We start from the raw sequence: 16864 nt of genomic DNA, 5'->3' as shown, positions 1-16864 counted from the left end.
CAATTTTCAAAAACTGAGAAGACTCACTGGCTGTTGTGACAGAGTCACTGAAAGATGAATGACCTCTGTTTGACCCTCGAAGAAAACAGGCTTGAAATGCATCTAAACTGTATGCCAAAACTGGAGCTGGTAATTATTCTCATAATCATTTTTTTAACCTCTTTACTCGCGTAATGGCTTTAATTTAATACCAAATCATAGTTGTGGAGGGATTTCTTCACATTTCTGACACTCGCAGGAACAAAACGGCAAATCTATAGTTTGGAAGGCCACATGCAAGTCTAATTTCATCTCAATCCAAAGCGAACCTTTAACTGCTTTTATTCCACTGAAAGATACAGCAGCCAGTCAGCATCCTGTCAGCCTCCTTTCAAGTCCGATTTTGAGACCAGAGTGACTCACATGAACGTGTCACTCCACTTCCTTCCCAAATTAATATCCGAGCGCCCTTTGCCAAAGAAAAAATATAAAAAGTTAATAACTGAGCGCACAGAATCCAATTTGAATGCGCTACGTCGTCAACAAGCCGCTGGGGAGATGGAATGAGGAGAAATTAGCCACTGGACCACATAAGATAAGGCCTGTTAAATCTGTGCATGGCTAAGAGGCTGCTGCTTTCAGGCAAGATGATGATTGACTTGTTTTTTATGCACGCACGCACGCACACGTGCACGCAGAGGGAGAGAGAGATATATCTATCTCATTCCTCTGAGTTTCTCTGGACGGACAGGCTGGACTCCGGACGTCTGGTTTTCTCAAGAGCAACACCTGGTGACGTCACCATCGCAATTCCCATCATTGCCATCTCTCTCTCTCTCTCTCTCTCTCTCACACACACACACACACACACACACACACACACAACACAAACCGCGCTCCTGAGTGCGCGGAGCTGCAGTGTGCGCGGATGGAGAGGCGGAGAGGGAGGGAGCGCAGAGAGCAGCACTCCAGCGCAGCGGAGAGCCACAGTCACACAGAGCCGTCTGAGCGCAGTGGAAGGACGCGCTTTCCATCGCGCTCCTGAGGAAAAACTCGTCTGCTGGACGCCGGTGTAGCACAGACCCTCACACACACACAACACAGACACGCTCGAGACAAACAGCCAAGGACACGTGTGAGCGCAAACGCGGAGAACATTTCGGGGAGTCCACATCCAGGATTGAGGAATTTCGCGCAGGTGATGGCATTTGTTTGGAAAGTAAATAATGCACTCCGCTGGCGACAGGTAATTCACAGAGATGAGTCACCGAGGGGGTGATCGACAAAGTCCGGTAAGCTGCACGATTCTCACCCACAGAGCGACAACGCGTCCCTCGGTCACCTTCTGAGATGATGTCTTTTGGCGACGTGCGTGGCGCGCCAGAGTGCGTGTGAGCGACTGACCGATAGTATTTCTGAGAGAGAAAGAGAGGCTGGATATAAACAACAGTCAGGCTTTCAGGCAGCCACAGTCAGACACTCCGAGCAGCCATCTCGCCTCTCTCACAGCTTCTCAGACTCATGCAGGATGCCCGGAGAGCGCCGGGGAGTCCTGGTCCAGCTCAGCCCGAGTTCATGACGCTCTGGGCGGCCTCGTCATGCGTCTCTTGCCCGAGCCCAGCGCACAGTCCCTCCGGCTCCTTTTCCTCTTTATCTTCGTGATGGGGGTGACCCCTTCCCCGGCTCTCACAGCCGGCTGCCCAGACCGATGCGTGTGCGACGATCAGCTGGTGGTCCAGTGCGCCGGGCAGGACCTCACCCTATTCCCCAATGACCTGCCCCTGGCGACCCGGCAGCTCATCATCTCAAACAACCGCATCGGGGACCTTCCGGCGCTGCAGCTCAACTACCTGTCCGATCTGGTCTACCTGGACTGCAGCAACAACTCTCTGACCGAGATCTCCGAGTCCACTTTCGGGAATTTGCGGAAACTCGCCTACCTGGACTTGTCGTTCAACACCCTGCTGCAGATCGAGGACCGGACTTTCGGGCCCCTGGCGTCTCTGGTGATGCTCCGGTTGACGGATAACCCGAGTCTCGGGGAGATCCACCCGGACGCCTTCTCGGAGAACATGGCTCTGCAGGTGCTGGATGTGAGCCGGAACAACCTGACGGCCCTGAACATCAGCAGCCTGATCGCCCTGCCTGCGCTGCGGTCTCTGGGGCTCAGCGGCAACCCCTGGAGCTGCGACTGTGACACGGAGGACCTCTGTCTCTGGGTGCAGATAGAGGGCTTCAAGTTCCAAGGTGAGGATGGATGGTGTCTGAAAGAGGTTCAGCACACAGAGGAACATTTAAGGTGACCTTATCTGCCAAAAAGGGACAATTAATTTTTTAAATAAATCATTGAAAACTTGTTCTGGAATGGCAGCTCACATTAATAATAGTAATTATTATCCTGCCAGCATCCTTTGCCAAAACATTTGCACTATAAGCGCATGTTTCTGTTCTGGTGGCAGCAGTCAGACCTCTTGCAGGTGGTCTCATGTTGGTTCTGGAAGCGGGATCCCCTTGCTGGCCAGTTTCCTGGCAAAAACAGACTATAATTCAAAGACGCTCCAAGGTCTTATCATTTGTTATTGTCACATCAGCTCATTTAGATAATTTGATTGTGGGCGCTTGGTCAATTTAGTCCCTGAAGGTGGGCTACTTATTACACTATTACTCTCCCTGCTCTCCCTGTCTGATGAATGCTTCACTTTCATAAAGCCTGAGATGATGACTTCAAACATCTTGTTTTGTCCACAACCCAAAGATATTCAGTTTACTGTCATAGAGGAGTTAAAAAAACAGAAAATATTCATATTTAAGAAGCTGAAATCAGAGATTTGGACTTTTTCACCCTCTAGAAATGACTCAAACCGATTAATTGATAATCAAAATAGTTGCCGATTAATTTCATAGTTGATAACTAATTGATTCATTGTTGCAGCTCTGGTGGATATGCATGCATTTCCTTATGCAGAGGCTCTCTCTCACTTGTAGGCACATGCACACTCAGACTCCAGAGCTAATGGCTTGACCTCAGAGTCAGAGCAATCTGAAGATTTCGTTCCCCGCCTCCTCTCTGCAACACAATCCCCTCAAACTGCCCTTCATGTCCCAATAATGTCTAAGGTTTACCCCCGCAAATCGGCAGATTTGTGTCAGAGTTACTCGGAGAGCAACAGTCACCTTAACCGTCCATTGCTTAAATAGCAAGGGATTAGATTAGAGCCACCCAAGAAATCGCCAACAGTGGGCCTCGTTGCCTTTCCGGAGAGGGCAAGCTCAGATGATCTCGGCTCGTAAATGTTAATGGAGCTCAGCTCTAAGCAGGTGAACCAGGTTAGGCCTCGTTACAGTGTGGCCTTGCTTATAATAGCTGTCAGTGTGCATCCCATTGATCTCACTCAATTGTCTCTCTGGGTCCTGAAGGCAGAGATAATGATGAGAGGATGATTGTGTCCTTTTGTACCTGTTGTTTTCTGGCAAGCCGTCGGCACGCGCACACACACACGCGCACACACACACACACACACACACAAACACACATTAGGTTTTCATCATTTTGGGGGACATTACATAGACTTACATTCATTTCCTTCTTGCCCTAACCAGAACCACTACTTGCATAACCCTGACCTAAACCTAACCTTAACCCAAGCCTTCATCCTAAAATGTAATGATTTACAAAATGGGGACTTGCATTTTGTCCCCACAAGTAAGGCGAGTCCCCACAATGTGACTGTGTAAACAGATTTATGTCCCCACCACATGACACACACACAGAGACACACACACACACACACACACAAAACATGCACCTGGGTGTGCTGTCGCTCCCACCGCCGTATGCTCCAGCCCTTTAGTCCAGATGGTTAATGATGGTGCTCAAAAAGCTGGACTCCTATGCTTCCGTTAAGGACAGCATGTACGTGTGTGTGTGTGTGTGTGTGTGTGTGTGTGTGTGTGTGTGTGTGTGCAAGTGACTCACTCCACTTAAGTGTGTGTGAGTCAGTGTGTGATCTGAGGTTAGGAGAGACCCTCGGGCCAGGGTCTGTGGGAAACAGGAATGAGATTAAGGGAAAAGGAGCTTGAGAGGAAGGCCACTTGAAGACAGCAGCTCCTCAAAGCTGTCATCCACCTTCACTCACAGTCCGCAGCAAAGTACACTCAAACCCTGGCACACAAACACACACACACACATTCATTTTTATCTCACTGAAGGCTCAATCTTCACACACGCATCTCTGCAAAAAAAAAAAAAAAATCATTCTGAGAGAAGGGTTTTCGAGCCGTAAGTGACACAACACACCCACAGCTGGGCTTATTGTGTTTCCAACACGCTGGTTAAAATTCCAACTAATAACCATGAAATTACAGCTATAATCCACATCAAGCTTCACTTCAATAGATATAAATGTGACCAAACCACATCCAGCACACACACACAAACACACACTGTGTCCCTCACGCTGACGAGTCGTGCGTCGATAGGGCGCTCATAAACAACCACGGTGACCAGTTTAACAGAGTGAATGGGGTCAAGTGAGTGTGTGTGTGTGTGAGAGAGAGAGTGTGTAGTTATGAATGCCCTCTGATTTGACTGCAGGGCTGTGAGTCTAACGTATAGAGAATCCAGCTGTCGCTACCTCTCAGCGTGAATGTGAATCAGGTGTGTGTGTGTGGAACCTCCTCACATGCTAGCTCTTTCAGGAGCCTTTGATATTGCTGTTATTAATTGTGATCATTATTGGTAGAAGAAAATCTTGCATTTGTGCCTGATTGTCGACGTTCCTGTTTTGGGTTTTTTTGTGTCTTTTTGTCTGTGTTTGCCTCTGTTCCAGTAAGTTTGTCTTTGTGTGTGTCAGGCATGAGAAAGGTTGACGTGACTTGACTCTGGCAGCCACCAAAGTCAAAGCGTGGCTTCAGGAAAAGCAAATTTAGACGACAAGAGGGAGGGAGCGAGAAGGGAAAGTGGCAGAAAAACAGAGTGGACACGTTTATTGAGTAAAAAAGGAGAGAAAATGGTGAGAAAAAAGTCAGAGAGAAAATATTCGGAATAACATTCAGTACGTTGTGTGAGCTCGTGGAGATCAGTGGCCCTTGGTTTGCTGGTTATGTTCCTGCTCTGGCGCTGCTTTATGCAACATCCCCCTAACCTACAAGGAAACAACAAAACCAAGTCAAGACTTTTTTTAGTGAGACAAAAGTTCAAAAGGTCAGCAAAGTATATCATTGCATATGTCATAAAAATGATCAGATATCAAAAGGAAACAGAACAAATAAATATGATCTTAACTTAAATTTGAGTAATTGACTTTTTTTTTTTAATAACAATGTATGACATGTGAAAAGAGTCTCTGGTAGTAATGAACCTAAAAAGCTCTAAAAACCCACTGTACTCAACCTACCGACACAGTTAGCGACTAGCTGGTGAACAAAGTGGAGCATTTAGCAGCTAAAAAGCCAGGTATCTCCCTCAGAAGCTGGGGGAGACCAAACATGGAGCAAAAAACAGTGAGTATTGAACTTAAGTTTGCGAGGCAGCCAGAAACACAACCTCAAATGAATGCTAATGTTGCTCATTATCTGCTGGATGTGTTCTTACTCACTGTATCATCTTTACAAGGCCATAATATATAAAATGTATGAGATTTTTAGCTTTTCGCGGGGCCAAAAAATAAAACAAAGCAGCTTCATTTATTAAAGGAAAGAGCAAACAAAGCTTATTAAATAACAACCAAACTTAGCTTATAAACTATAAATGGGTCATAAGAATTGTATGTCTTTTAACAGCTTTTGTAAACTGCCTTTAAACTGTCTGCTGGCGTTTGTTCATCATGCAGGATCTGTCAGTACTGTTTGTCTGTGCAGCACATGCAAAAATTTTCAAGATCAAATCCCTTGACATGAAATATTAGCTTTTTAGCACTTTTTGGCAACAGATGGACTTTGGACTTCTGTTAATTATATTATGTGGCTTTGAATGTCAAAGCTAATTCTCAAAACTTCATGTAGATAAATGCAACATTAGCATTCAGCCTTCTTTGATCCTGGCTTCTGAAGTTTAGAGTAAAAGCTCTTTTCCGTGAGGTGTTTACTTTATTTTGTCCATCCCGTATTTGTCCTACACTCTGACTTTGCTGTCCTGAACACATCATCAATTCTCCGTACTGTGGGAATATACCTACTTTCCCTCTCTTGTCATAATGGAATTTCAGCTTGTTGAACGACCTACTGTACTCACCGTAGGTCGATTTTGACAAGCGCCTCCGCTAAATACACGTAACGTAAGTGGCTTGTCCCGGGCTGGCAGAGTTGGTGGTGTTGTGGCTCCAGTGTTTGGGAAAGTATTTCTGGCTGCTGGTCGGCACCCTGGACAGCTCACAGAGCGGAGGCAAAGAGCCAAGGCAGAGGGCCACGCACTGGGCAAGAGTTAAATATTCATAAAAAGAGAAAGTGAAAGAGGGGTCGACGGGTTCAGAGAGAGGAAGAATGAAAGAAAGAAGTCAGGTTTTTCTGCACCAATTGAATTCGATTTCTGTTTAATGAAAGTGAATCTTAGATTACTTGAGAGATGAGATGAGAGGAGAGACCGGATGAAGTAGCGTGACTAAAGACTCGAGGACAAAAAAGATGAGATAAGACAGAGAGGGCTGAAAAACCGGGCAAAACAGATGAAGATGGACTTCGCAACAGAGAGATACAGAGAGGGAAAAGAAAAAACAGACGGGCTACAAAGGAGTTACCGATCGCCTGGGCCCCAGATCTGTCACTCAAATCCATTAAAACATTCATTATGACAAGGAGGCATCGATTCAATTTAATACAGGTAGACGATACATTATTTATCAGCTGGAACAATTCCTCAGACCCATCTGGTGCGGAGAAGCATATCGAATTCAACTGGCCTACTTGTGTACTGTAGCCTGTATGTATTTTTATGTCTCTGTGCGTTTGTGAGCTCGAAACCAAGATTGATGTGATGCTTGTGTGGGTGTGTTTGTGATGTGATCACCTGAGGCACGGAGGGGAGGTAGGTGCTCAGGTGTGCGAGTCTGCGTGCATGTCTCGGAGTGTGCTCGCGTCCAAGCCGACGCTCGAGCCAAGAGAATAAAATCGAAAAAAGAAAAGAGAGCGAGGAGAGTGCGAAGATGACAGAGCAAAAACTGAGAGAAATGGAAGGACGCAGAAGAAAAAGAGGAGGGAAGTGGAGTGATAAAGGCTGAAGGGCAGACACGAAGGGAGAATAAACGCTAACGTGCCAGAGCGGGAAGAAAAAGTGGGAGGTGATAAAGGCTGATAAGAGGAGCGATAAAGGGAAGAGGAGAGAGAGAGCTGTTGCTATCTGACCTTCACTCTCTCTGCCAGAGGAAGGAGGGATCATATGGAGAAATGATGGAAAAGAGGATGGTGGTAATCTGACTAATGCCGTATTTGAGAGGAGAGGAGTGAGAAGGCGTGTGTTATTCAGCCCTAGTGGATGTGATGGAGAAAAGGTCAGCTATTCTTAGTCTTAGCCAACCCCAGTATGATGCGTTTAGCTGGCTAAACGGTGAGATACTTGAGCTTCGCTGTGACAGGCAGCACCCCAAAAGTCTTACCTGTTATGTCTGATGCTTCCTGTAAGCAGTCGTCTTTAAAATATGGCTGAGAAGTGAAAAACTGTGAAATAGCCACCTGTTATAACTATTGACACGACATGTTGTCTAACGCTCACCTGGTGGACAGGTGAAAAATGAAATCATGTGAGAAGGTTGACGGTTGGATTCCCGGACACTGTCAGAACGGACTTTATTAAGTTTCAGTCATGGACCTTTGTCAGGTATCAAATTCACAAGATCATGCAAAAACCACAGACCGTAGCAGCTAATCAAAAGGTCAGCCAATTAAACACCTGAGACAATTATCACATCAATAATTGACGAACACGTCCTTAAAATGAGACAAACACTGTGTCAAAATCCACATGAAAATAGCAAAAAAGTTTTTGAGTCCAATAACTTCATACACTTGATGTAAAACACATTTCCACATGTTGTTAGAATCTGAAATACAGACATTTAACACAGTATTCACTTTTCGAGCAAATATTTAAGCTGGCGTTCACACCAGAATCAGCTCTGCATTAAAACAACACTGCAGTGGTGAAACCTGACGCGCCATCTGGGAAGTCGTCCATGGAAACAGTTTGGAAAGCGGCCGGCCCTTAAAAATAAATAGATAAATAAACTTGGCAGGTGATTGGATGGACCATCTGTCTATCACGGACTAGCTTCAACCAATCAGATTAACAAACAATACGATGTAGTAGGAGAGCGAAACTCTTGCCAAAGCCAGGAGAAGAGCACAAACATGTTTTCCACTGAGAGCAGCCTTCAGTGTTGCTCTTTGCTCTGATGCTACAGCAGCATCTACGCTAACCTCTGTAGGAGCCGCCAGCGTTGATTTTTAACAGCCACATGCAAGATTTTACAAGTCTGGAGAGGCATCATGGTGGCGATCGCGAGATAAACTGTAAAAATTTGGCATTACTGTTACAAGTGATCCACCAACACAGTACTGGATGATGTTGTGAACCAGGCTCAGCTTTTTTTCCTAGATAACAATGCATTGTTCAGCTGAGATATCAGCATTGGGACCCCTGCTGCGTTGTGAGTCTGGCTTCATTCAAATGAAAGAGGGCTAAAGTTGGTCGTAGCAGAGCCTTAACCTCAACTTCCAGACGTCTCCTGACCTGTAAAACAGCAAATAAGTGCTTACTGGGCTCTCTTGGCACCGGGCGAGGACATAATTACTCACTATGATCATATGCATTCATAAATAATACCTCAGATCCTATTTTCAGTAGCCAGCTTCCACAGGGAGGTCAGAGGTCAAGGTCAGCTACAGCGCTGGCGCTGGTAGGGACAGGGAAACAGGGACGGCCTCACCCGAGGTTGTCTGGCTGAATTCTCTTTATCTCTTTATTTGTTTGTATATATACAACGATGTGTAAAGCCTGTTGTGTGGTCAGAAATTTAGCAGTAAGCTTTGGTTAATTCCCTGTCATTGAGGGGATGAGGGGATGTGGGTGTCTACAGCTTTCACCCCGCCTCTGCATGAGACCACAACCATACTGATTACCATATGCATTGGCATAATTAATCTGCTTATAAATAGCTCTGCTCGCAGTCCACAGGACCAGCTCTCTGCCTCGCAGGTTAACTCCACACAGCTCTGATCACATGCATGTATGCGGCATGTGAACATACATGCATCTGTGTCAGATACATGAATTCAGCCTGTTTTTTTTTTTTTTTTACCACAGGCGTCTTTGGATGTGTTTTGCATTCACAGTGCAGTCCGAAAAGCCTGAGAATGATTGCTATTCCGCCGCTCGTTGCTCTTTTATGTGTCGAGCGGCAGAGACAGGAGGGAAGGAGTCGGAGGAAAACAGAGCGAAGTTCATAAAGGAGTCAGCGATGTTTTTCGGCGGCATCTCGCCCCTCACTAGCCCCTCCTCCGGGGAGGTGATAAGCCCTGCTCTCTGTCACTGTGTCAGTGCTGAGCTTGGAAAGCATCCAGCTGATGATTTGACACGGAGGCTGTATCGCACCGCTGCGGTGGCAGCTCACGCACACACAACAAACACACACACACACACACACACACACACTCACACACACACACAAATCTTCCAAATGTATGCACACACATAAACACTTGTGCTCAGTGGATTGCTTACTTGCGTATTCTCTTTTAAATGAGATAGGAAAAACACCCTCGTTCATTTCCTGGAAAGCTGTGCTTGTGTGTAATGTTTGAGTGTCTGTGCGTGCTTGTATCTTCAGTGTTTGTGCTTTTGTTTCCCTCTGCATCCAAGTAAGGTGTGTATATTCATCTGATTGCTGATTTCCTTCAGTAGTTTTTTTGTCCTCTGTAACCCCTGGCCTGTGGTGTGTCACAGGGCTGCAGGGCTTTGTGTCCGGTCAGTGGCGTACTTCACAACGCAGCCTGCATGGTGTCACACTGACACCACTGACCACAGCTCTGGTAATATTACCATAACACAGTGACATCATGCCATGCACAGCAGAGACAAGATGGGTCTCAGCACAGTGACGGACAGGTGACCGCCACGCTGTGCTTCCTGTCCTGCTGATGGAGGAGAAGGGACCAGACAGCAGTGGCATCTTGACACACTACTACAGACTGACAGCATCTAAGTGCAGGCCAAGAGAATAAATTTGTTGCCAGAGATTTAATGTCCAGGCCAAACTACCTCATCATAAGAGAGCAGAGTGTGGAGTCACCCCGCATCCATCTTATGCTGCAGGATTTCCCTGCCATGGCTTGTTTAAGGTGGAGGGATATAGAAACTGCAGTGCAGCATGCATGCAAAAGTGTGAGTTCTTCAAGGCTGCAGCCTCCGTAGTGAAACTACAGGGATGTGATTGCAACAAAGAGGACACACACGTCTCTTGATCTCCGTCTTTCTCAAATACACGCATACACACACTGTCTAACCTGTGGTTTCATTCCTGAAGTATTCATCTTCTTTTAACTTGGTATCTACATAATGAAATTATGAGGGCTGCACATGCAATGACCTAAAGGAAGTTTATCAGTGTTTAAATTCTCTGTTGGCATTATGAGCAGGATAAGCCCCATGCCAAGATGGAATAAGGGTTAATTTTAGCTCAAGTTGGCATATGCAGGCCTAGACCTGTCCAAACTCTCATTTAAAAAGTTTGGACCCTTTAAGAAACATTTTAAAGACAGATATTTTTTAAATTGGATGCTTTTAAATCAGATAGCATATTTGAATAAGTGCCTCATAAGCAGCATCACGAACACAGACCCTCACTGCTTTTCACTGCTTCCAGTCATGAAACTGCAATCGGTCAATTACAAGGTTTTGAGGTGCAGGAAATTTGAATTCCTTAAATATCAGACCTTAGATATTATAATACAGGAATATTATCATCCCTCAATAAAAGTGCCAAGGCATACATTAGTGAAGAAAGAAAACAGGCCGGTGAAAAAACAGGGACAAACACTGGAAATGTCAAGGGCATTCTGCCAGAATGATGTCTGAGTGTTTTCCCCGCCTAAGTGACGGGATGAGTGAGAAAACACTGAGTGACAAAGAAACAGACGGTGAAGTGAGACTGAGCGGAGAGTGAATCATCCCGGCTGCCACCTTTTCCTGTGGTCTCCAGTGATACTCAAATTATTTTCTCTTATCTCTGATTATAGAAGGCAGTCACGATTTCTCTCTAAAGCGCAGCCACAAACGTTTTGGGGGTACAGGAAAAATGTTTATGCGGTGTGAAATTCCGAGGCCTTTTCCTTCCTTGTGTTTGGTAGACAAAGCAACCTCATACCTCACATGTATTCCTTACATATCATCTTTATGACAGCTGAGTAGCTCTGCGTTAAGGAGAGAGGAGGTAATATCTGAAAGAACTGATTGCACAGTGGTTCAACTGCAACAGCATTCCTTGGTCTGGTTTGACCAGCTAATGCTAGCCAATGTTAGTGAAGTTTGAGCTCTGAGGTAAAAGCTGAAGATCGAGAAAAGAATCAGGTTAAATATAAGCGATACCAGAGATCAAGAAAAAACACTTAAGAGTCATTTCCTGAATCTGTGTCACCTGTATCACCACTGCCCCGGCCTTTTAGGAGATCAGCGGCAGGCCTAATCACCTGAATAGGAGAAGTGAATGTTCACACAGATTATGACCGATTCTTTCACCCCATGATCACAGAAGTAAATGTCTGACCCATTTTTCACTATAGCGACACATCTCATGAGCATTCTGACACTAAAATGGTGTTTTTCAGAGAGACAAATTAGGAGAAAAGCATCTTTATTTGAGACCTGCGTGTGTCTCAGCAACAGATCTGAAGGTCTGGAGCGAGCAAATTAAACTACCAGATAAAAACAAGCAGCAAAATAAGGCAAAACATTACATTTGTATTGTATCTAGTGTTGAGAGACTTAGGAGACAGGAAGTTTGAACAATTTCATGCTGCTGACATTGTTATAGAGCATCTTTGCCAACACATGTAACAACCTTTGTGTGAAAGATCATGTTTTTTTTTGGTTTTAACCTTTGCTTCAAATACTTCTATGACTTCATCTCCACCTGCCAAATCCCCACTGAATGCTGTTCTAGAGATTTGTCTTGGCTTCCATCACGCCTTTCTTTCAGAGGAGACCAGACAGCAGTAACATGCAGCCAAGAACTGTGTACAAAGTCTGAACTGTTGCAGTGACAGAGAAAACTGAATGAGGAAGGACAGATGAGGCCCAAATACCTTGAGGGGCCTGTTTGCTGTTGTGTGTGTGTGTGTGTGTGTGTGTGTGTGTGTGTGTGTGTTTGTACAGTCCCTGACTGTAGCTCACTGTTCCAGCATCCATGAATGTTACAGAGTTAGAGGTAATAGACAGCAACATCACTGCACACACACACGCTCAGGAAGAGATCCTCACACCTGGCTGGAGGCGAGCTTGGCAGTGTAATGAGACTGAGCAGATCAGCTAGCCAGCCCACAGATGGTGACGGAGGGACGGCCATATGAACCCCACAGAGAGGGGTCCCCACGGAGAGTCGTGAGAGAAATCGAAAAAAAGAGAAGGAAGTTCACTATACTTCAAGTATTTTTACATTTTCTATCATATAATCCTGATTCCAACAAAAGTTGTGACGCTGTGTAAAATGTAAATAAAGTCAGAATGCAATCATTTGCAAACAAACCGTGTTCGCTGAGCAGTTTTCTGAAGTGTTCCTGAGCCCATGTAGTAACATCCTTTATCCAGTCATGTGTTCACAAAGTGGTGAACCTCGCTCCATCCTCGCTTGTGAGCGACTGAGCCTTTCCAGGATACTCCTTTCATATCCAATCATGATACTATCACCTGTTACCAATCAACCTGTTCACCTGTGGAATGATCCAAACAGGTGTTTTTGGAGTGTTCCAAAACTTTCCCAGTCTTTCGTTGCTGCTGTCCCAACTTCATTGAAACGTGTTGCTGCATCAAATTCAGAATAAGCAGATATTTACAAAATTCAGTAAATATGTTGTCACTGTTTTCAGTTGGATAGATGTTGAAAAGGATTAGCAGATTATCCCATTTTGTTTTATTCATGTTTTACAAAGCTTCCAAACTTTTTTGGAATTGAGGTTGCAAATAAAGCATCAGAAGATGACAGCATACAGTAATTAATTGTAGAACAGATACTGGAACAATGAATAAATAAACATAGCTCATACGAATAAAGTCAAACCAAAACATTTTCACATAAAAAAGTTACTTCCTTGTACATTTCCGCCTTTAAAGAGGTTTAAAAATCTTCCTTTGTGAGATCCCAAAGATGAAATAGCCATCATTAATTTCAACCGCTCAGCAAAATAAGGCTTCGTCTGACTCTCCCAGTGAGGGAGAACAATCCATGAAGCGGCAATAAAGCCTGCTAATGCAAGTCCAAACTCTTACACGGATACAGCCTGCGATAGGAGAGACCCCTCTGCTAATAAACACAGCAGTGATTCATGCAACCACTCTCCAATACTTTTGATTACTCTTTCCAAAAAGGACAAACAAAAGAGCATTTCCACATTTACTGGAGGAAAGTCCCTGCCTCATTTTTACACCTCCAACAGTTCATCCATGAGTCCCATTTTTAAAGCTTAACTGCTGCATAATGATACCTGTGTATAATTTGGTTATGTCCTCCTACGCGAAAGGTGGAATAATATTTTGTGCCTCTTTTGTGCTGAAAGGCAGAAAGAGAAGTGAGTGGAGATGAGCAGTGGGAGAATGTAAACTGACAGTTTGGGGAAGCCTGTGCATGTCCTTCCTCCTGCTGAGGCACAGTTAAAACTTGGGTAAGATGCGTCTGCCGAGTGTGTTACATGCGTCTCCTGGTTCATCCTCAGTTCACCTGTACAGCAGCACTAATCACTCAGCACCATAATGTTCCCTGCTAACTCAGTAACATAACACTCCTCAGGCCTCACCTGCTATTTCTGCCCTGCAAACCGATGCAAACGCACTGAAACAGCGCTCTGATCCACTCGCTGTAATTCTGCGCGTGTAATCCTGACCCGTTATAACCTCTCAGGATGTTCGTACGCGCGCCATCGTGTCAGTCCAGCAGTTCGACAGGCTCAGCGGACACGACAACAGCATCAGCAGGACGTGTCTCCTCGCGCCTGAGACAAAGCCCCCCACTGGGGCGATCGTTAGGTATTGATCGAGAACCTTATCAAACCCCTGCAGATTTGTTTTTCTCTGCAGGCTTGTAAAAACCCTTTCAAAACACCAGGTTTGGTTGAATGAGTATTTTTAACCCTTTCAGACAGTCGGGGTAATCTAATAATCACCAGACTAATCTGTCGGGGTTATCGTCTTAAGGTTGCATTGGATATTAGGAGAATAAAGAGCTTAAGAATTTGTGAGGAAGGATTTAAGTCAATTTGCGTTATGTGTACAGTATGTGCAGATACCAAACCGGGCTCCGTGCTTTCGTAAGCCATCCTTTCACAACTTCTGGTTCCTGCTTCTGCCCTCGAACTGCTGCTGTTCCTGCAAAGCTCTGGCAAGTAGTTGAAGCAGAAGCATAGATCATAATCGACTATTCTCGCCACCCTTCCCCCATCGCTCATCTCCATGTTCAGACCTTTGCCTTTATTGGTAGGTGAGCGCAGTTTAATTAACACTGTTAACAGCAATAATCCATCAGCGGACAGGACTGCAGCCAGATATAGTTCACTCTTTTCTCTCATCTTCTGAGGTCAGACTCACTGCATCTGTCCTCTCTTTGCAGACACTTCCAAAATAGTTTCTCCTGTGTTTGCATTTGTCTGCCTTTCCTCCCGTCTCTCTTCTTGCTCGTGTGTGCCTCTCTCTTATTCCCACCCCGTCTCTTTGGGCTATCTCATCTCTCTCATTGTTCCCAGCTTGAAAAACGTCCCCTCTTTCTCTTCTTCGGGAAGCACAAGCGCAATTAGGCATGTGGGGAGCGAAGGAGCATGGGAATTAACTTGTAACGAGAGATGAGCTGATAGAAAGCAGCACTCGCTGCATCCCGCTCTCCTCTCACTGATCACAACATGAGATACATACAGAGCAAGCCCCTCTTCTCCTCTTAACATTCTGCATTCGTACTAATTAATATACGTGAGGGTACTGTATATGCTAATGCTGCAAAGTCACTGGAGCAAAATGAGAACATGCAGCAGGGCATGAAAAGCACAGCTGAGGTGTTCTGAAGCCTGACCGGGTTCTGCAGGCGACCCTGACCTTTGACCTCTCCGTGGCGAGGCATCAAATGCCATAAATAAACTTCACACATGCCAGTGTTTCTTCCTCCCCGTGTGGTCGGAAGTCGTCCCAGCTGATTATCATATTCCTCATTATGAGCGGCAGATGTTTTTGTCAGGGAAAACACTCGTCTCCTTATCTCTCCGCCGCTGCAGAGTGATTTGTTAGTGTATAATGATGTGCATGAGTGGGTGGGAGGGTTGATGTGGCAGAGGGTTGCAAGTCAAGTCTAGTCACCTTTCTGTGCATGTGTGTAAGCATGTGTGTGTGTGTGTGTGTGTGTGTGTGTGTGTGTGCAGCATAATAATGTTGCCATGTCCTAGACGCCAAAGACCTACATTACTCAGTAGTACTACTGTGGTGTCTCTCGGGATCATTTATCACAAAGGTTATCACTGCATTGTTAGCGGCTGTTTGTGTGTGTGTGTGTGTGTGTGTGTGTGTGTGTGTCCTGGCTTTTGTTCGTTGTGCACCTTTTTCTCTGGATTAATTGCATTTTTTTCTTTCTCTTGATGCTCTGCCCTTCATCTTCAACCATATGTACTGATTATTCTCCGCCTCTCCTCTATTTTATACGACATCTTTCCTCATTAATCTCCTTACTTCTCTACTCCCCCTTTCTCCTCTTTCTCTTCCTCACCTCCAGATGAGGGCCAGACAGTTTGCCACAATCCCCCAGAGCTGGCGGGCCAGCGGTTGGCGGAGGTCGGCATGCAGCTGCGGGCAGACTGCCACCAGGGCCTGGGCTACTGGGACTACCTTTTCTTCATCGCCATCGGCTTCGTCATCTTCTCGGCCGGCACGGTGTCGGCCTGGGTGATGGGCGTGCTCATGGTGCTGTACGAGCGCTACAGCAAAAGGAAGAGTGAGGAGCTGGACAGCGACGACGAGGACGATAGGGGAGGGATGGGCGGAGGAGGAGGAGGCGGAGGAGGAGGAGGAGGAGGAGGAGGGAACCAGGGGAACGGGGATCTTAGCAAGCCCGGCATGCAGGTGTGATGGACTGAACGCGAGGAGGGACGACATGAGAGAGAAAAAGACAGAGAGGAAGAACCAGAAGTGATGAGAGGACTCTGAGACCAAAGGCTCTGGAACAAACCAAGATCTGACTGTCTCTCTTTGTTACAGACTTAGAAAGCGCAAGATGCTCTTCACCATATTGGACAGAAAGTGTGTGTGTGTGTGTGTGTGTGTGAGAGAGAGAGAGATAGAGAGAGAGAGAAAGAGAGACAGACAGAGACAGCAATAAGGATGACTATGCCTTCACTTCAGGAGTACAGAGTGACCTCTGAGATTATTGAGAGCAATAACCCCCATACACACAAGTACACACACACACCCACATACACACACAATCACTGCTCAGCACAGATACTCTACGGAGCAGCTGGTTTCGCTGAGTGGGCGGATGTACCTGCATACTACATGAAGCACTCTTGAGTAACATTCTGAAAATTATGATTATAACGAGACATGTTATGTGAGCAACACACACACAAACACACACACACTAATACGACGGTACAGGGGGTCACAAAGAGAGTGATGCCTTATCTCTGCTACAATAAAAAAGGGAAAACTAAT

General features: G+C 45.6%; 1 protein-coding gene across 1 annotated transcript; it reads left to right on the top strand.

The window, feature by feature from the left end:
• Positions 1–1577: 1577 nt before the first annotated feature.
• Positions 1578–16279, top strand: LOC121605477 (leucine-rich repeat-containing protein 52-like). The gene is made up of 3 exons (XM_041935392.1): positions 1578–2226; positions 15927–16190; positions 16227–16279. Exons 1-3 carry the CDS (start codon positions 1578–1580, stop codon positions 16277–16279), a joined length of 966 nt encoding a protein of 321 aa, XP_041791326.1.
• Positions 16280–16864: the final 585 nt, after the last annotated feature.

This window comes from Chelmon rostratus, chromosome 4 (genome assembly GCF_017976325.1).
Source record: "Chelmon rostratus isolate fCheRos1 chromosome 4, fCheRos1.pri, whole genome shotgun sequence".
NCBI lineage: Eukaryota > Metazoa > Chordata > Actinopteri > Chaetodontiformes > Chaetodontidae > Chelmon > Chelmon rostratus.
This window is presented reverse-complemented; position numbering and strand designations above follow the sequence as displayed.